The sequence below is a fragment of the Staurois parvus genome, unplaced genomic scaffold (genome assembly GCF_062004578.1).
Source record: "Staurois parvus isolate SC_StPar_1 unplaced genomic scaffold, SC_StPar_1.0 ptg000468l, whole genome shotgun sequence".
Lineage (NCBI taxonomy): Eukaryota > Metazoa > Chordata > Amphibia > Anura > Ranidae > Staurois > Staurois parvus.
Window position 1 is genome coordinate 9,266,466 of NW_028318264.1, and position 20,771 is coordinate 9,287,236.

General features: G+C 42.3%; 1 protein-coding gene across 1 annotated transcript in view; it reads right to left on the reverse strand.

Moving 5' to 3' along the window:
* RPRD1A (regulation of nuclear pre-mRNA domain containing 1A) overlaps nucleotides 1-13,030 on the reverse strand; it is a 97,064-nt gene extending 84,034 nt beyond the window's left edge. The window contains exons 1-2 of the mRNA XM_089689038.1: nucleotides 12,861-13,030; nucleotides 10,705-10,786 (exon numbers count right to left, since the gene is read on the reverse strand). Of these exons, the coding sequence (XP_089545164.1) occupies nucleotides 10,705-10,786; nucleotides 12,861-13,030 (252 nt within the window). The remainder of the gene's footprint in view (nucleotides 1-10,704; nucleotides 10,787-12,860) is intronic.
* Between the last annotated feature and the right edge of the window lie 7,741 nt (nucleotides 13,031-20,771).

The window sequence follows — 20,771 nt, forward strand, 5'->3', positions numbered from 1 at the left end:
CCTCACAAGCATCCCCAACTCAGCCATTGAATAGGAAGCTCTGTATTCATTTACCAAATTTCACTAAAAGTTGAGAGATCAGCTTTAAGTAATTTTCTAAAAGGTCTGGAAACTCCCTGCAGGATCCCAAGTCCCTCCGGAGTGTTGGAGCTTTTACCCTTTTAGAGTTTTTTACTCTGTGATCTCTTCCCATCATGGATGCTTAGGGTCCTTTCACTAGAGTGAAATCAGTTGCATCACAAAAACGGACGGAAAAAAAAAAAAGCGCATGAAAACTAAATTCAGTTTGTAAATCTGTCTTCAGCTCAGTTTACAACAGTATATATCCATTTTTCACATTTTTTTTTTTTTTAAGTCATATAGGTGGAAAAACATGCAAACAAAAATGTCTTGTTTAAAAACTAGATATTCCTTTAGGTCTGCAAAAATGGGATTTTTGTTACTTATTGTAAAATCCCTTTCTCCGAGTTTATTGATGGACACAGCTCTTCTAATCTTGACTATAGGGTTATATGGCCACCAACTAGAGTAGGACACTAGCCAGAAAAAGAACACAGCATCACCTATGGGCAGTCCTAGCTGGTGTAAACTCCATCTCTGCTATAGGCAATCCAGTCAGTCACAAAGCAGTGTAGGAAGATCGAAAAAAACCTCAAGGAGAGGTGGGTACTGTGTCAATGAACTCAGAGAAAGGGATCTTATGTTCTTTGACGGACACAGCTCTTCTCATCTTGACCATAGGGACGTCCCAGAGCCTCATTGAGGGTCGGGCAAACCAAAGAAAAACTGGAGCAGCCAGGCAGACATGTCAACCACCCAAACAAACCCCCCCCCCCTCCAAGGGGAACAAGCAACCCTCAGCATAAGCTTGCAAAAGGTATTGCAAAAAAAAAAAAAAAAAAAAAGAAAGCCGCTGGAGACATGAGCATATCGATAGAGAACATCAGCAACAGTGCACACAGAATATCAGGTAGTAACCTAAGACGCAAGCACTGGATGTCAAAACCTGCAGAGGCACCATAAATCTGGAGGAGCGTGCCGCAACTTGGAAGGGTGAAGCCAAACTGTTAGGGCGAAAACCTCAACTATCGTCAGCCAAATCCCACAGGAAAGAATAGCAAAAGAGGGCAGAAGGCCAAACCAGGGTTCTTCTGTGATCGCAAAAAGGAATATCTGACCTCTGAAAGGAAGCCGAAGCAGCAAGGTATACAGGAACTGCCCAGGTCTATTCCAAGGAGGTGAGCAGCTAAACTCCCTCAGGATGCATAGTCGGGGACACAGGGACAGCTGGACAGTCCACAAGCAGGTGGAAAGGGAAGAGGGACCCGGACAGAGGACCCCCATATTCCTGCATAAAACCAAGAGGAAAAAAATCATACAGGATAAAGTCGCCAATGCTCACACTCCCCACACGGAAGTGAAAGTGACCAAAAAGGCTAACCTGCAGAAATAGCACCCATAAGGAAACAGCCCGAACACCCTGAAAAGGGAGCTTCTAGGAGGACAGAAAGAACCCAAGTCAGGTCCCACGGTGGAAACACCACACTGTGACCCTTTTAGATGAAGGCAGGAACTAAGGCATGCACAACCAAGGGCCATAGAAAGAATATTGCTACTGCAGAAAACCTGGGCTCTAATGGTATTTCAGGCAAGCTCTTGATCAATGCCTCACTGAAAGGAGAACACCCAGTGGTGCCACCAAGAAGGTGCACGGACTGACACCCAGAAAGCAAGAATTAGACTTGCTTGCCTTCAACATGGTCGGGGATACTAAATCCGAAAAATCCCTGACTCCCAGAACCAGGCTTTCAAGAGCCGCGCAGTCAGGCCAGAGACTGCAAACGGGGGGTCCTCAGTACTGAAGGTTATTCCAAAGGAGAAGCAGCCATGTAGCACCTGCGATCAGCCAGCCACCAGAAGGACTGGAATCTCTTTGGCCTCTATCTTGCATAGCTTATAAGCACGGAACTGGAAAGCAGGAAATGCAGAAATGAGAATACTTAAAATCTTCCTGATAAGAGGAGGCACCAGAAGATCCACATCCAGGAGGACCCAGCATAGGAAGAACTGGCAGAACATGACCACATGTAGTGGTCTCTCCCTCTGATCCAGCATTGGATGACTGGAGTAATTCGCCTGCAGGTTTCTGATGCCTGGCATGTACATGGCCCTATTCTAAGGGCCCTATTCTAAGGGCCCTATTCTTAAAAAGACAGAATAGTTAAAATAGAGAGAACAAAAAAAAAAAAAAAAAAAAAAAAAAAAAAAAATCACCATTTTTGGAGGGAAAGTTTTTTCTATTCCTGCAGCGGATGCTGTGTATGCAGGCATGCGAGTCACAGCAGAGAAAAATAAAAGGAATTTAGGGTAGTGAACAGAAAAATCGCTCTAAACTCTGGTTTAACCACTTGCCTAGCATGCACTTTTACCCTCTTCCTGCCCAGGCCAATTTTCAGCTTTCAGTGCTGTTGCACTTTGAATGACCATTGTGCAGTCATGCAACATTGTACCCATATGAAATTTTTATACATTTTCTTCACAAAATAGGTTTATTTTGGTGGTATTTGCAACTGGGGTTTTTATTTTTTGCACTATAAACAAAAAAAAAAAAAAAAAAGTGAAAAAAATTTATAAACAGAAACAAAACTACTTTTTTTTTCCAAATTTTTTAAACAGGTAATTTTTCTCCACTGATGTGTGTTGAGGCTGGTACTAGTGGTCATTGATGATTAGGCACTGATGATCAGTGCCCTGATTATCAGTGCAGATCTGCTCTGTGACATTTGCCGGTTATCGGCAGTACTTTCCTAATGCTGTGACACCGTGAGGAAAGTGCTGCCGAAAACCGGCAATTGTTTTTACTTTGTGATCTGTGTGTCATTGGACACAGCTGATTACGTGGTAAAAGGCCGCTGTGGTTGGCCTTTAACCTCGTCATGTGATCAGCTGTGTCCATAGGACATAGCAATCACTGACAACACTGGGTGCTCATTCTGGGAGGACATCACACAGATCCCATTAATTGTTAAATGCATTAGAGTACACGTGTATTTTGCGGCCACCAAATCACATGGTACTAGGGCTTGGTGTGACATTTATAAAAGCTGCGCCTGCCGTATTTTGAGAGTTTCTGTAACCCATTAAAATGAATGGGCTCTCACATGCTATGGGCAGGCAGTTACTGAATTGAAGGAAGAATCAATCTACAAGGAGCACTCATTAGCACCGTCACAGTTAATTGAAAACAACAATGGTAGTTGTAGTCCAGTCACTCACATAAATCTGTGAATGAATGATACAGCTGTGTGGGCAGAGCCCCGCATGGTTGCGCAGTTTTCAAATTATGACAGCAGGTGGGGGGGGGGGGGGGGGAGAAGATCCCCTGCTTGCTGTCACAGGGAGGGGGAGTCGTAGGGGCGTTGGGGGAGGAATGTAGAAGGCAGGAGCTGTAGCATGTTCCACCCTAAATTCAGGTGGAACACATATTCCAAAAGGTGAACTTCACCTTTAAGCTCTGACAAAATCAGGAAACGGAATGATATCTATACAGAGCTGCACCAAATTTTGCACGCTCCAGTTTTAGCAAATCTTCCCCTTTGAGTATTATAGACCCAATTTAACTAAATTTGGACAAGGGTGATGCAGTCATTGGCCTGAACTTTGCTTCCTTGTAAGAGCAGAAACAAAGCAGGATTACTTTCATGACACGGTCATCTTGCTCCTAGTATTCTTCATAATACTCAACAGTATTGCACTGGACATGCAGGGCCCATTTATCTAACCATATTTGCATATCATGAATCATGAGAGAATTAGGTTAGGTTATTCAAAGGCTCCTCTTTATTTATCCATAATGTAAATTTAACTACCTGTCTACCTAATTATACATAGGGAAACAATGCTCGACCGAAGAATAGTTCTTGTACAGGAGCTCTTGTTCAGCCCCCTCCATCATAGTCCTCTCTCCTCTCTTCTGGAAGTGTCTAATTACTCTCTGTGCTGGCCCAAGTCCTCCATCCTTTTGCATAACTCCCTATGTAGCTGCCAAGGGAGAGATGAAGGGGAATACTACATAGTGCCACTTGAATGACAGCTCCGAGTCTGTTGGGACTGCTTACATCACATCCAAAACACACAGAAGCAGTCTTAGGGCTTTTGGATATCTACAAAAGGGAGCCTTTTACAGGTAAACATGTATAAATTGAAAATAGCATGTAAACGTTAAAAGTGTATATAATCTCATGGAAAGATTTCCGTTGAAATTAATGGTCTGGCAACAGGGTGTCTCTAACCTATGGTGATTAAGGAGGAAAAAAACAAAACAAAAAAGCAAACAAGCTTAGGATTGAATAGAGAACTAGAGGTTTCTATTCGAAAATTAATTTTCTGCCTACATGCCATAATGGAAGATCAAAAAGATGTAAACAAATATGTATCATACTATGTCTCTTTACAATAAACACATCTTCCTCCTTGCAAATTTCTTCAACATGTACACTAAAGCTCGCATGTGCGGTTCACTGTACAGTTCTGGCATTTGCCAGGTAATGGGAAAAATTACCTCCCATGTCCATACATACAAGTTAATTCATCACCCTTATCAAGAAATTTGAAGGTATTGGTGAGGGTGCGTGCACAGGTCGTATTGCTGGAGCCGCAACTATAGCTCAGTTTAGTTCCACTTTAAAAAGAGGAGCTTTCTTCTCTATACATACACACCTCTAGATGTTAATATGAAATCATCTCACATTCATAAGTGAAATAGACACGACTTACAATCACCGTTTTTACACTTCCTGGTTAAGTGAGACATTGGCTGACTGACGTCCTCACAGAGGCATCCTGTGACGTTCCTGTTACATGTTGCAGGAGGCAGACCCAGAGTTGCAAGCAGAGTTTCAGAAAAAAGGGAGATGGATTCATCTGCCCTTCGTTGAAAAATCGCCACCGTGGGAAGAAGCACCTACACGTTCATCCTCAACCGCCTGTGGTCACAGTTATGCAATGGATTCATGTTTTTACCATGACAAAACTACTAACATGACAAAAGTATAAGGTTTTGATCAAACCAACATATTAAATTTCTTTATCTACAATAGCAATTTCCTTTTTTTTTAATTTAAGAATTATTAAAATTTAAATATATTTAAAAGCAGTATTAAACCACAAAAAGGGCCCCTGCAGGATAATGTTATAATGTAATAGTATGTATCGCATACTAGCACATTATGGCAGACATACCTGTAAATGAAGCCCTCCAGTGGCACACTATCACCGCTGACAGGGCTTCCGTCTTCACACGGTCTTCCTTCCGGGTTCGTGGGCTCTGGCCATTTGATTGGCTGGGCTACGATGACGTCACTCATGGGATTCACGGCAGCAGAACAGCTCTGCTGTGGCATGCCATCCATTGAGAGCGTAGTGCGCCTGTGACGTCACCAGCTGCTACAGTTCACATTTAGGAGATATTTACTGTATGTACAGATAAGCCTTATTATAGGCTTACCTGTAAGTATAGATAAAAAGGAGGACTTTACTACCTCTTTAATACCAGCATTAAATGTATAGAATAACGCATATATAGCATCTGGCCTAGGCAGTGTGGCCAAAAAAAAAAAACCTTATTTGTGTTATTCATATACATTTCCAAATATTTAAAGCATCAAAAGAAAAAGAACTATTAAATGTAAGTTACAAGACAAAAATGTCATGTATCTATTCATGAGATCGTAAAGGTAGATAGAAATGTTTTAGTGGTGTTCCTTCAAAACAGTCTTAACAGACTTGACTCTGTTCTGTTAAAATTACGTATTACCGGATAACTCCTTTTCCAGGACGTCACATGAGAGAGATAGGCTTTACCTTCCACAGGAAACACAAGCAAAGAAAAGTTTAAAATGCCGCCCTCCATGGCTGCCCATCAGTGTTATAAAGGCAAACTGCCAAGTGAACTTTCAAAGTACTAGTGCACAGGCCTAATTCCACCCCCTCTTGGACGAATTTTAGCTTGGTAGGTATTTCGTTAGGATCTTGCCCACTGGCCAAGGCTCTAGATATTTTCCCCAAACTTTAGCATATCTATCTCGTAACTTCTTTCCTACTCTTCAACAGAGTATTGATGGCTTTGGATGAGAATCCTTTAGGATCCAGGCTGATGATTTCAAAGTGTTTAATTGTGGATGAAAAATCCTGATTGCATCATCAGATCTTTTCTCATTGGTAGAATCCAATGTTTCTCTCTTGCCAAAATTTTCAATAGCGAGAACCATGTTCTTTTTACCTAGTAGGGCACAAAGACTATCACTCTCGCGTCTTTTCTATTTGTATGTTTTTCAGAATTCTTAGAAATAGCTGTAGTAGCAGAAAGGCATAAGCCTGCTTGAAGCTTCATGGAAACCCCTGGGAATCTGTCCCTTCCTCCTCTCACAGGAGGAAGAAAAAAAAAAAAAAAAAAAAAAAGGGGGTTTTCCTGTTTACTACTGTGGTAAACAGATGCACAATTGGGGTCCTCCACATTTGTTTTAGCATAAGAGGCAGCAGTGGAGGGAGGCATTTTAAACTTTTCTGCGCTATTGTTCCCTGAATGGGGTGGAGCCTCTCTCTTATGTGACCATCCTGAAGGATGATTTTGGAAAGTATAGACAGGCTTACCTAGAGGATATTATCCAGAAATAATGAATGTATTAAAAGACGTTAAAAAAACTGCAATAAATGGCCTCACAATCCTCGCAAGTCCCATCTTTATCTCTAATATCATGTTTTCCCTTACAGATGTGCACTAAAAATGTTAATTATACAGATTTACACTCAACATGTTAAGTAATTGAATCCAGGGGGACTTTTCCTTTATAAGTTTTAATTATATATAACAGTTGATTGGCTTAATTTGAAAGTAAACAAGGGAAGGGAACCATGGAATCACAGGTCCTTTGAGGCTAGTCCTCAGAGGCCAATTAGGATTTCTGTACTATTACCTCCGTATAGCCCTCCCCAACCCCCCCTCCCCTAGCCCTGAAGCTTTTGCTCACTACACCCCCCCTCCCCTTTTTTCCGCCCGCAACCCCCTTTGAGTTCAAGAGTTTTTTTGGAGATTTTCAGTTCCACCTCTAAGCTTTTGTGAGTCATTATTCTGTAACTTTTACATACTTCATGCATCCAATGATACCCAAAAAAATAATTAACAGACATCTAACAATATATATGGTAACCAGCACCAGTGCACAAGGGGAAAGGACAAGCATAATAAATATCCTCTGTGGGAAAATAAACACATTTCACAAGGAGCACATTCTACACCCCAACAAAACCATTTGAAATGGAACCCCATAACAGAAACAGGCACCAGTTTGCCGATAAGCCATATAATCAGCTATACAGAGCAAAGCTGACACTTTGATGTCCAAGGGTTGAATGGGTCTGGACAGGGCAGGACTGAAGGTAAGTATTTAGATGTGTGCTACAGCAAGGAAAATAGGAGAGGACTTTAAAAAGGTGATGTCCAGGTATGGCCCAAATTTACCACAAACCTTCTCACCCTAACATTTCTTAGCATTATTTTTTTTTTTACCTTATTCATAGCTAGAAATAGCTTTGATTACTCTGGTATCATTAGCAGGTTTGTGCTGCTGGGAGGATGAATAATTGGTGTGCCATGTCATTTCCATTCAGTGTAGTTCTGCCCCCCCCAGAACTACACCTTCAAGAGTCCTTTCTTTGAACCTAGCATATGGGCAAGATCTTGGAAGTCAAGTTTGCAACGATTGCTAAAAAAAAATAAATCAATGTATCTATGAATTCAAAGCAACAGTACTGGCTGCTAAACTGTTGAAGTGTATACCCAGCCAATACTTTTCTAAGTTTTGGATACAGTGGAGAAGGATTAGAACCCATTAGGTTTTTACGGATACCTGGGTTTCTGTTCGAGAAATTAACTTTAGTTTCCTGTCTTACTGACCAAGTTTTACCAGACAGGATGCGAGCGTGTATCTCCAACAGTAAAATGAGGGCAAATCTAGAACCCCTTCCAAATTTTTTTATTTGGTATCTTTGTCCATGCTACAGATTTTCCTTTATTTCCTGTCAAGTGAAACGTTTCTCACCTGCTTCCCAACTGTATTTAAAACTACAAAAAAAAACAAAAAAAAAAAAACCCTTTACTTTAAGTAGGGACAGCTTCTTATTGTTGTCCGTTTCCTTTGTGCAATTTCTCCCTTCATTCCAGGTTGATAAAATGTTACCCTCAGAAAAGAAAGTGAAAGGAAATATATCTAAATGCAACTCCTGATTCTAATATTAAAAAAAAAAAAAAGACTTTTGGCTGTAGATACACTTTACATGAGCAGAACAATAATGTCCTACTCTGGCAGATTTGTTAGACCAACTTGTTTCTTCTACCTTTGATATTGCTAGTTCAATAAATGTTGAAGTGTTACTTAAGGCATTCTATTTAAAGCAATGTATTATACACGGTTAAAAACTGAAATCTCCACCATGGTGCAGAGGGATCTATTAGCAATTACAAAAAATCTCTTAGGAGAATACGATACGTCAATTAAAAAAAAAAATACTGGTATCTGTTTTGCAGAATGGTATTTAAAATATCTCTCAGCCATGGGAGACAGCTCTATGAAAGTCTATGGGGACTGTCTGAGTTGGTGCACTCAGTGTAAAGAACACTCCACAGAAGGAGGTATTGGATTTGTAGATGGTAGCAGAATAGAGGCAAGAATACATTTGGGATGGAGAATGGTGCGCAAAAGGGGGGAAGAAAATGCTCTTATACGTTAAGGGTAAAAAAAATAAATAAATCTATTTGGCCATATTTGTCATGGACTACATTATTATCGCAAGGAATATTCAATACATCTGAATGGACAAATTAAAGCGATATGAAAAGCTCCTATTTTTTCCCAAATATAAAAATAGAGATTGATACTTGCTTGCCCTGAGCAAGTATACTGCAGAGTGGCCCAGTTACTCCTTTTCTGGAGTTCCTTGCCAGCGCTGTTTACTCTTGCTCTTCTGCATGTTCCCCCTTGGCAAGCTGTGTGCTATGGGGGCATGCACCCAAGCTGGGCTGTGTGCATCTATAGACAACACAGTGCAGCTCTGGCACCCCCCCCACTCCATCCTTATTGTACTTAACTGATAGCAACAGGAGCCATTAACTCCAGCTGCTCTCTGTCCTGTGAGAGCAGGAAGAGACCAGCGCTACTGCAGATGGGCACAGTGCTGGATCAAGAGAGGAGTCAGGCAAGTATTTTGGATGGGTGGTGAAGTAACCGTAAGTTACAGGAAGGTTTTTCTTTTTTTTTACTTTAAAAATGAGAACTATGTTTACTTGTTCTCCAGTGCTGTAAAACACCCAGAGCCGCAGGCTGACATCTTCAGCATAGTGGCTTCCGGGTATTGATCCCTGGCTATTTCCATTGGCAAGGCAGGCATGATGTTAAGTCAACTTGGCATTGCCCAAATTCTTACATGGAGCTGTACATGCGCAGCTCAGTGTACAGTGCAAACAGGCAAGTAACTAATGCAGAAGAAGCATTTTTTTTTTTTTTTTTTAAAGGTAAAGTTCTGTTAATGCATTAAGGTAAAAACCATTTGACTTTAGAACCACATTAAGTAAGCCTTTGGTGAAGAAAAAAAAAAAAAAAAAAAAAAAAAAAGAAGAAGCTTCTATTCCTGACATTGTTAACTGCATGGCTACTATGCTGAACGTTTTGCTTTAGTGCCTTGAGTCAATGACCCAAAATAAGCATGCTAATAAGGAAAGTGAAAATAAATCAGAAGTCTCACTTGTTTATCTGTCAGTGAAACATTGAACCAGCAAATTATTGAAGCCAAATGGTTAACATGACAGCTAAGCAACCAACCTTCTCAGGAGGAAAAGTCAGCAATGGTAACCTCTATGCTTCTTTCATTTCTAGTTTCCCTTATGGTTGAAGATGGAACAAAAACAAAATTGGATTTTTTCTACATGCTTACCTGTAAAATTAATTCATTGGAGTAGATCACGGGACACAGAGCAGGCTATTCATGACTATGTGGGTTATAGCCAACCTATAGGTGAATGGCCAGTGGCCGACAATCACAGAGGAAGTCCTCCCCTATATAAACCCTCCTATCCAGGAAGTACTTCAGTTTTTGTAGCAAGCAATGAGCATTCCAGAAAGAGGGACAGGACCTCTGTGTCCCGTGATGTACTCCAAGAAATGGATTCTACAGGTAAGTAAGCAGAAAAAAAATCCAAAATTTTCTTTATCGTACACAGGACACAGAGCAGGCTATTCATGACTATGTGGGATGTCCCAAAGCGATAAGACATTTTGAGACAAGGGTGACACCATGATAGCCACCATCCATAATCCCTCAGGACCTACTAAGCTGTCTGTAAAACACTACGGCCAAAGGCAGAATCCTCTGCGGCTCTGACATCCACCTAGTAGAACCTTGTGAATGTGTGAACCGAAGACCATGTAGCGGCCTTGCAAACTTGAGCCACTGACGTCTGATGGTGGATTGCCCAAGATGCCCCCACACTCCTGGTGGAGTGTGTCTTCACCCGAAAGAGCGGGCTTTACCTTTCAAGCCATAGGCCTGAATGATCAACTGGCAGATGCAAAGAGAAATAGTTGGCTTTGATGCCACTTGCCCCTTCCTAGGCCCCTCTGGCAGCACAAATAGAGCATCTGACCTCCTGACCTGTGCTGTTGCCTTCAAGAAGACCCTTACAGCAAGAACCACAGCCAAAGTATGCAGAGATCTTTCTCTTGCTGACCGAGGCCTAGGAAAGAATGAAGGCAGAACTATGTCCTGATTAAGATGAAAACCAGAAACCACCTTTGGTAAAAAGTGCGTATGAGGTCGCAACACCACCTTATGATGCAAAACCAGAAATGGTTCTCTGCAAGATAGAGCTGCCAGCTCTGACACCCTTCTCAGAGAAGTGATTGCCACTAGAAACAACACCTTATGAGTCAACAGAACCTGTGGAATCTCTCCAATAGGTTCAAATGGTGGCTTTTGCAATACCTGATACCAAGTTCAGGTCCCAAGGACACAAGGGCAACCTGACAGGAGGAGCCATATGCATCACTCCTTGTAAAAAAAAAAAAAAAAAAGTGTGGACCAAAGAGTGAGACGCAACGGCCTATTGAAAAAGAAAGAAAGAAAAAAAAAAATAGCAAAATGTTGAAACTTTGCCCAACAGCCAAATTCCACTGGCAGGTCTCGGTTTCTTCAAACAGGGTTGCAATCACATACTTTCGTGGGTGCCATTTGTGAACCTCACCAGGCAATGTAGGCCTTCCAGGTTCTGTAATAAATGTTCCTAGAAACTTCCTTTCTAGCACCTAACATGATGGGGATTACAGAATCCGACACCTTCCTATCCTTCAGGATCTGGGTTTCAATAGCTGTTCCTTTAAATTTAGCTACTATTAAGCTATAGGATCTTGAGACAACAGGTCTGGCCGATATGGCAGGGCCCATTTACTGCCATCTTAACTATGTCTGCGTACCACGTCCCCCTGGGCCAGGCCGGAGCAATCAGTATCACCGGAATAGACTCCTCCCAAATGCTGCGTAAGAGACACAGCAGCAGCTGGCTTGGAGGAAAGGCATAAATCAGTGAGAACTGGTTCCAAGAACTCATTAAGGCATCTACCCCTGCAACACGAGGGTCCCTTACCCTAGACACAAAAACTACCTTGTTGTTGAACCTGGATGCCAATGGATCTACATCTGGGCAACCCCAATCCTGGCAGATTTCTTTGAAAACATTGAGATGCAAAGCCTATTCCCCTGGAATCAACTGCTGGTGACTGAGATAATCCACCTGCCAATTTTCCACACATGGAATGAACACTGCAGATAGACTTGGAACATATCTCTATGCCCAGGTCAGAATGTAATTCACCTCCTGAGCACCTTGACTCCTGGTACCACACTGGTGGTTGATGTATTCCACTGCTGTGGCATTGTCAGATTGAATCCTTACAGGCCAATCCTGAAGCCTGGATGTCCAATACCTCAGAGCTATGCTAGCATTGTGTCCACAGTAGCACTTGCGTAGGCAGGGCAGAGTAGGACTGGCCATAGAGGGATTACTTTGACGCAGTTGGCCAGCTTAAACATGTATTGCAATATGTGTGAACCAAATATCCCTATTTGTTGCATAGTTTGCTTGAAAGGGTATATACCAGTGTGCAGAGGGTCCTTCAGAATTTCTAGAGTTAATGTGGTTACACCCCTTTAGCACCTGATGGATAAATGCATGCACTAGCTGTATGGATTTGAGCACAGGGATCTCTTGTTTGTTGTATTGTTGGGTCAGTAGCCAGACCTGAACCTTGTAGCTCTCCCCATTGTGTCTTTTCCCCTATGCTAGCATTGTGTCCACAGTAGCACTTGCGTAGGCAGGGCAGAGTAGGACTGGCCATAGAGGGATTACTTTGACGCAGTTGGCCAGATTAAACATGTATTGCAATATGTGTGAACCAAATATCCCTATTTGTTGCATAGTTTGCTTGAAAGGGTATATACCAGTGTGCAGAGGGTCCTTCAGAATTTCAATACCTCAGAGCCAGCCTCACTGCTTTAAGTTCCAGGACATTGATGAGAAGAACCCTTTCCTATGGAAGCCAGGATCTTCCCTTCTCCATATTGTGAGTTATCAACCAACAATTCAGGCTCTGCAGCAACTCTGCAGACAGAGATATGCACTAATCTAGGGCCGGAATGCTCCAGACACAATGTACCTTTGCAGCAGTCTGGAGTGGAATTGAGCATAGGGAATAGCCTTGAAAGAGGAAACCATCTACCCCAGCAACCTCATACAGAGGCGAATTGAAACATACGTCTTGGCCTTCAAACTGCAAACCTCGTTCCTCAGGGCGCGTTTCCTTGGAGCCAGAAATACCTTTGCCTGAACCATGTCTAGGACCACCCCCAAATACTCCAGGTCCTGCACTGGTTCCAGGGCCAACCTGAAGTTGAGCACCCAGCCCAGCTGTTCCAGGATCTGCATCGTAAGGACCACATCCTGCTTCAGATCTGGCACCGACCGATTTCTGAGCAAAAGATCATCTAGATAACCTGTGACTGACTCAAGTTCTGAGTAGCCCCAACAATGGAGGAAGAATTTTTGTGAAAAAACACTCTGGGAGCCGTGGCCAGCCCAAATGGCAGTGCTATGAACTGGTAATGCTGAGCCCCTACCGCAAACTGCAGCAATCTTTGATCAGGAATGACTATTGGTACATGCAGGTATGTGTCCCTGATGTCTATGGATGCTATAAAAAAAAAAAAAAAAAAATCACCCTCCTGAAGGGAGACCATTACGGAGAGAACAGATTCCATATGAAAGGATCAGACATTTAGGAACGGATTTAGCCCCTTGAGGTCCAAAATGAGCCTTACATCCGGATTTGGTTTTGGGACTGTAAACAGGTTTGAATATAACCCCTGAAACCTTTAGTTCACTGGAATCTCAGTGATTACTCCTTCAGCCAATAGGCAATCAAGTGCCTGAAATAAAGCTCTTTTCTCTGGATTCACTGGTACATTTGACCAAAGAAATCAGGGAGAGGGGAATACCTGAATTTCTAGTCTGTACCCCAGAGAAATTGTGGAAATGACCCTCCATGCAGCCACAAAATTCAAAAGCCTCAACCCCCCCCCCCCAATGAAAAAGTGGGGGCACCCCTGCATAAGCAGACATACTTTGGATCTGTTTAGCCAACCTTTGCACCCAGGGCCTCCTTGCATTTTGATTCTGAGATCTACCCCTAGAGGGACCTGTGTGTGGCAAAACGACTGCCTGGTAGGTTTTACAGGCAAAACCTTAAGGATTCTTCTTCTTATACAGCGAGGCTTGGGAACCAGGGTACCATCCATTTTAGCTCATAGCCTTCAAAATGGATCTGCTTAAAGTCACTGATTCTCTAATGGAACCATTCTGGTATGCGCCAAGAGCACAGCAACAAGTTCAGTGACCTACCTTAGACACTGGTGAAAAAACTGAAATAAGTCCTGTATAGGAGGGGTTATATAGGGGAGGACCTACTCTCTGACTGGTCGACCAGTGTCCATTCACCTATAGATAGCCTATAACCACAGTCATGAATAGCCTGCTCTGTGTCCAGTGATGTACGATAAAGAAAAATGGAGGGCAAAAAAACCTAAGTGGACATCATGGGGGTGAAGGTGACTTTAATATTAAAGTCATCTCAGTCTTAATATCTATTATTAGGGCTGGTTCACACCATTCCCACATCTGAATCACACAGGAACATGCTGTGCATTCCTGAGCAATTCAAACCACATACCAAACCATCTACATTTGTGATGTCTGCAGGTGCCAAAAAGTTGACACTCCAAACACGTTGTATTTGCCCGCACTGGATCACACATGGTACTTTTGTATCATGCGATCCAGTTGCAATATGCTTTAAAAGCAGTGCATGCACTACTTTTGGAGAGGTGCGATTTCATTCATTTTGAATGGGCTGAAATCGCGCCGCACAGAGCCACATGTGAAACGTACAGCGCATTCCTGTACAATTCAAATGTGGACATGGTGTGAACCAGCCCTTCGTGTTACCTTTTATAAAAGCATTGTAATGTACAAATCCCACATGTACTTTTTGGTAGTGGTACTTCAGGCGGTCTTGCCTTGAAATGCCAACACCACCCTAGTCAGATTTTATGGCTACATCAAATGCCCTCTTTGGTAACAGGCGGAGAGCTCAGATTAGCCATGCGACATGCTCTCTCCATTCCTATCTGCATGGTTCTTTATACAGTATTGCTTTGTCCTTTGCCTTCTAAATGAATTCTTCCTAAAAGTAGGTGGTAATAATTTAGGTCAGAGACAGCAATAGCTCAGCATTCATACTTTCATACCTCAGCCTGTCACAGCATTTTCTGGTACAGAAACCGTATATCATGTCTAGTGGACTCTTTATAGTACTATATAAATAAATAAAAACACATGCCAAGTACAAGAACCACGTTTTGGGGGCTGCTAGACAACAGGGAAGATCAAGAAAATGTCCAGTGTTTATCCACTCCAGGAAAAAAAAAAAAAAAAAAAAAAATGTTCTGTGGTACACTTGCCCATCTAGTCTTTTACTTACCTTTTCCTGATCCAGCAATATATTGCAGATGCTCAAAACGTTCATGGCTGGACCCTTGCATTCGCTCTATACTCCTATTCACTCTGGAGTACAAGCTACAAAGATGCAGTTACACTTAACAGAGATGAATGTGTATAGAACAAAAATTGCCCTTGGCCAGTGATTGCAAGGCTTGGCATGGCCTTTCATGGCAGCAACAGGAGGGGGTTTATAGATCTTTCAGTAGATCACACTTCTCAATACACCCGAGGATCAAATTTGTGTTTTTTCTGCCTTGATATAGTCATTTACATTAGAGCATTGTCTTGCTTTTTTCCAAGTTAATTAAGTTAGTTTTGCTGTAGTCTCCTGTTAGAAGTAAAAGCCAACACTTGTTAATTAAAGCTGTGCAAAGTATTCCATATCAATTGTGCTTTGCTATGTTTATATTAATAAATACACATTTCAAACCATGCATTTCCCTAGGCCTGCTGCCAATAACCTCTTTTGTATACTTTCTTAGAATCCTGCTTGATGATCATTCATAGCAGAAAAAGCTCTAAATGCAGGTATTCCATGTTGGAAATAATATTTCAATGTAAAAAGCTGGTAGAACCAATAAAAATATAGACTATATACCGAATCGAAAAAAAAAAGTTCTTTAATTTGATATGATTCAGTCACAATTTTAAATGGACGAAGAAAGAAAGGGCTCAAGTCAGCAAGCTAGCTTATGTTATTGTCAATCACTACTATAAACAATAGCTATTATATTAAATATCACTTGTTACTGCTTAGTGAATTGGGTCCATGTGATCTAAATGCAATTAGTTGTAAAAAGTAATTTTGCAGGGCTTTTCAGTCGTTCTTTACGCAAAAGAAATATTGTGATAGCAAGTGGTTTCCTAAAGAGACCGGTTACTTCTTCATGCTATTAAACATCTTGCATTAACAATATGGCTGCTCTTCCATTTGCAAATAGTTTTCTCTCTAGGTATCGAGCTAATTTTTCTAGTGAGCTACAGGTTTTTTTTCTTGTTCTTAATGAAGTTCTATAGTCACAGCATACACTTCTATTCTGTAACATCAGCATTTTTAATTTTAAAGCAAATAGTTATTTTTGACAACCCAACATATGCTTACTTGAAAAATCTCCTTTCATGATGTGAGTGCTGCCTGTCTACTGGTCATCTCTTCCACAACTGCCTGGTTTCCCTGCATCCTTTGTAGCTTCTTCTCTGCTCCTCTCTTTGGCTCACTTTAAAATTCTAAGAACTACAAAACCTATGGTACCTTGCTGCATGCAAACCATGATTCCTGTATTGATTCCACTTCCTGAAATGCTTCTTTTTAGCACATCTGTAGTTCAGAAGGTAGGCTACAGCAGTGTCTACTCACAGTTAATAGTAAATATGTGTCACGGAAAAAAAAAGTAAATGAGTGTTGAAGTTTACAAATTTCAAAATCATTCAGATTATTTGGAGTAGGCTAGAAATAATTGGAATACAATGTGGAAATAGATATACTGTATGATTTTCAGTTTTGACCATAGATACACTTTGTCATAATTTACCGACTCATGAGCATTGTTTCTGTCAAAGCTGATGAGAAGAAATACTCAAACTATGCTTGAGGAAGAATGGTTTTGCCCAGCACTACATACTGTGCTGGACATAAAACGAAGATGCACTGCCCTCTAAGTCTTATACTTACCCGTCTCCAATACTCTGAGATCCGTGATGTGGCACCCAGTCTCCCGACCAGGGTCTGCTTCTTTACCAGTTCTATGGGAGGGTTGTGGATTATTCTTCCCACCAGAATAAGGCCTTTCCATATAAATGCATGGTGATGCTTCTGTGCATGCAGAGCCCTTTGATGAAGTTGTGTGGCTTGAATCAGGCTGCACAGATGATCTTGGAGGCAAGTATAAAGTAATTATACGACGGGGGGGGGGGGGGGGGGGTACATATTTAAAAGGTCACTGCTCTAAAACTACAATTATCTTTTAAGGGTACACAGCTATAGGCTTAGACGTCAAATACAAAACACAACTAGCTTTCATTATTAACCACTTGCCCTCCAGAGGATTTACCCCCTTTCCTGACCAGGCCATTTTTTTGTGTTATGGCGGTTCGTTACTTTAACCTCCCTAGCGGTCTGATTATGTCTATATTTCTATGCTCAAAGCGGGACTTTTTTTGCATGGAAATATGTATTTTTTTTTTATTGTAGGCCTCTAATTTTTAGGAATAACTCACTGCAATCTGTCCGAACAAGAGTCTAGTAAACATTCCGGGTATGTTAAAATTTGAAACACGAAATCATAAATTATAATTTAATAAATAATCATAAAAAATAATAATAAATTTAATTCAATATTATAATCAAACCAAAAACACAAAAATTTGAAATATAGCGCCAAGTTCGCACATCACTGAGCAAAGTTGCAAAATCGTTTTCAGTGTCTGATGATGAATTTCCCCACAAATCATTATCACTCAATTCTGCAAGTGGTTCTAATTTACTATCACTGTTTTCTAGCTGGTCTAAAACCACTTTTGACCTAAAGGGACGCTTTTTGGACGCCATGGACATTTCTCAGTTTCCAGGCAGAAAGAACGGTAAAAATGCAGGCAGGGCACAGGACAAAGCACTCGGGACAAAATGTATGTGAAATTGTTGGATACAGGAATGTTTTACTATGTGATTTTAGTGAATGTCACCTTTTGTCATTTTCAAATTTCCCACCGTTCCGTCCCCGTACGTCCTGACGTCGCAGGGGACGGAACCCAGAAGACAGATGCCGGCATCCACCGGAGGACATTACAGGGGACACTGCAAGAGGGACATCGCGGGAGTGCAGGACAAGGTAAGACAAGAACAGATCCCGGAGTAGCGCCGCATGGTATTCCCAAGTGTATTCCACAAGGGTGTGTTGAGGATACCTGCTCCCCACGCCAGCCATGTGACATGGTTTCTCTATAACTAATCGATGTACGAGCAAGCAAGACAAACCACAGCACACAGCTGGGAAGCAGGTATTTGACGAATCCCAAAGTGTTAATTACCTGTAGATGCCAGAGAGCAGCAATGCGATGCAACTTTAACACATGGGCCCAGAAAATCTTCTATAGGCTGTTTTTTGGTTTTTTTTTACGTTGTTGCCATGTAGTGACGGGCCACTGTATAGCTGAACTCTGGTAAAATCACAAATCTTCCCATCCAGTGAAGCTACCCATGCATGGTAAGCATTTGCTATCGTCTAAGTAAAAATCAGTTTTCCTTACCTTACCCCTTGCTCCCTTGGCAGCCGGCACTTTCCTCTTCCCTCTGATGCTCTGGTTTTTGGATGGAGCCCTTGGCACCTTCATTTACAATGCAGGACCAATGGTCCTGCATTGTATGAGTTGATGTCAGAGTGCAACAGACAGAGCAACAAAGAAAAGCAGCTTTGGGGGACCAGACATGTAGAAAGGAGAGGGAGAAATAAGGTAAGTAAAACTGCTTTTATAAAAAGGTACCTTACACAAAAATAAGCATTTAAACCTTGCAGCGCCACAGGAATTACAGGTCTTACAAACTTTTTAACACCCCCACACAGCAGAAATGTGTTTTTTTTTCTTGGAGTTTAGTAACACCAGGTGCACTGTCAGGTACACACTAGTTACACAGGGGAGTGTAGGGGGGCAGGAGGGCGAAGCACAAGCATCCAACACACCCAGAAGTGTCAGATACTGAAGATTCTTAGTGGTGGCTCTAGCAGTACAAAACAGTGAGGAGTAGATCAGCAGCAAGGAAGTTACTGTAATTAAGAATTTTTACACTTGTATTTTAGGCAGCAGTGTTTGCTTTTTCATTTTTATTTTGAGGCAACAGTATCTCTTTAGGGCATTTTAACATATTGTCTTGGTCACTTGATTTTTTTTTTTTAGACAAATACTATACCAATTACACAAAAATTGTTTGTTATGTTATCTTACAAGAAAAATTTTTGTGCTTGTCCCTTTGGACATTTTTGCACGACTGTTGAGATTGGCACTCAAAAGCTGTGTACGAACAATCAGATTATCGAACGATCGCTCCAGAAGCATTTTTTTCTGTCCAATTTTCTCATCGTGTGCTCTAGGCATTAGGCCTTGTTTACACTTGCATCCTGGATGGCTGGTAAAAACAGTTAGCTGATCTATGTTTTTACCTCTTCCCTCCAGCCACTGTTAAGTTACAGAGGTGGGTCATTAAGAACATGGATCTACTACATTTTTATTGCCACCTGATCCCGTCCTCAAGGTCCCATTCACATCTGCACGGTGTTTGTGTCACGCTTTTAGGTGCGCTGCCATTAAGCCATCATAGAATGTGCATTTTCATGAAAGTGCATCAATGTCCTGCATGTGGCATCTTTGGTGCACTTTCACATAACGTGCGGTCTAATAGAGTTTAATAGCAGTGCTCCTAAAAATACCTACAAAATGCGACACAGAAAACACACCACACAGATGTAATCCAGCCTAATTTAAAATGATTGCCAAAAGGGAAGATACACACAGCAGCCACAATGCTTTACTTCATGGCTGCAGGAAAAGATACACCACAGGTCACGTTCAGTAGTTAGTACTACTGCCAAATATGACCCTTTCAAGTGAATGGGGCCACATTGAAACTGCAGATAATGGATGAAGTTATGGCATGGCGCTACTGGCATTCAAGTGTTAAAACAGGTGCCCCTAGGGCAGTGTTTCTCAACTCCAGTCCTCATGGACCCCCAACAGGTCATGTTTTCAGGATTTCCCTCAGATGAAACAGCTGTGGTAATTACTAAGGCAGTGAAACTGATCAAATCACCTGTGCAAAATAATGGAAATCCTGAAAACATGACCTGTTGGGGGTCCATGAGGACTGGAGTTGAGAAACAATGCCCTAGGGCAGTGATGGCGAACCTGTGGCACGCGTGCCACAGCCGGCACGCCGAGCCTTATCTGTGGGCACGCCAGGAGAATACCGTATTTTTCGCTCCATAAGACGCACTTTTTTTCCCCCAAAAAAGGGGGGAAAATGTCAGTGCGTCTTATGGAGCGAATATAGAGCGGCCGGTCCGGTATTTCCACCGCCGCGTCAGAATACCGGGCCGGCCGCTCAGCTCTGCAGTGGGACCGTACCTGTCCCTCTATCCAGCGGCGTGCTGTCTTCCCGGCTTCTGTAGTGTGCGTGACAGCCGGGTCCCAAGTGCGCATGCGCAAGAAGCAGTGCTCTTTGTGAATGGTAAGGCGGTACCTGGGACACATGACAGATCCCAGAAGCGGCCTGACCAATCACAAAGCGCAGCGCTTCTCACGCATGCGCACTGGGCATCCGGCTGTCCGACGAGCGCCCACACTACAGAAGCCAGGAAGACAGCGTGCGGCTGGATAAAGGAACAGGTAAGATAAAAAAAACTCTGCGGAAGAGGGGGAACTGTCAAATTCAGGTACCCGCTCCCCCTCCCTCCCCAAAGGTCAGCAGTCATCTGTACTGTCCCTGCAGTCTCTGGTCATCTCCTGTACCGTGTCCGCAGTCTCTGGTCATCTCCTGTACCGTGTCCGCAGTCTCTGGTCATCTCCTGTACCGTGTCCGCAGTCTCTGGTCATCTCCTGTACCGTGTCCGCAGTCTCTGGT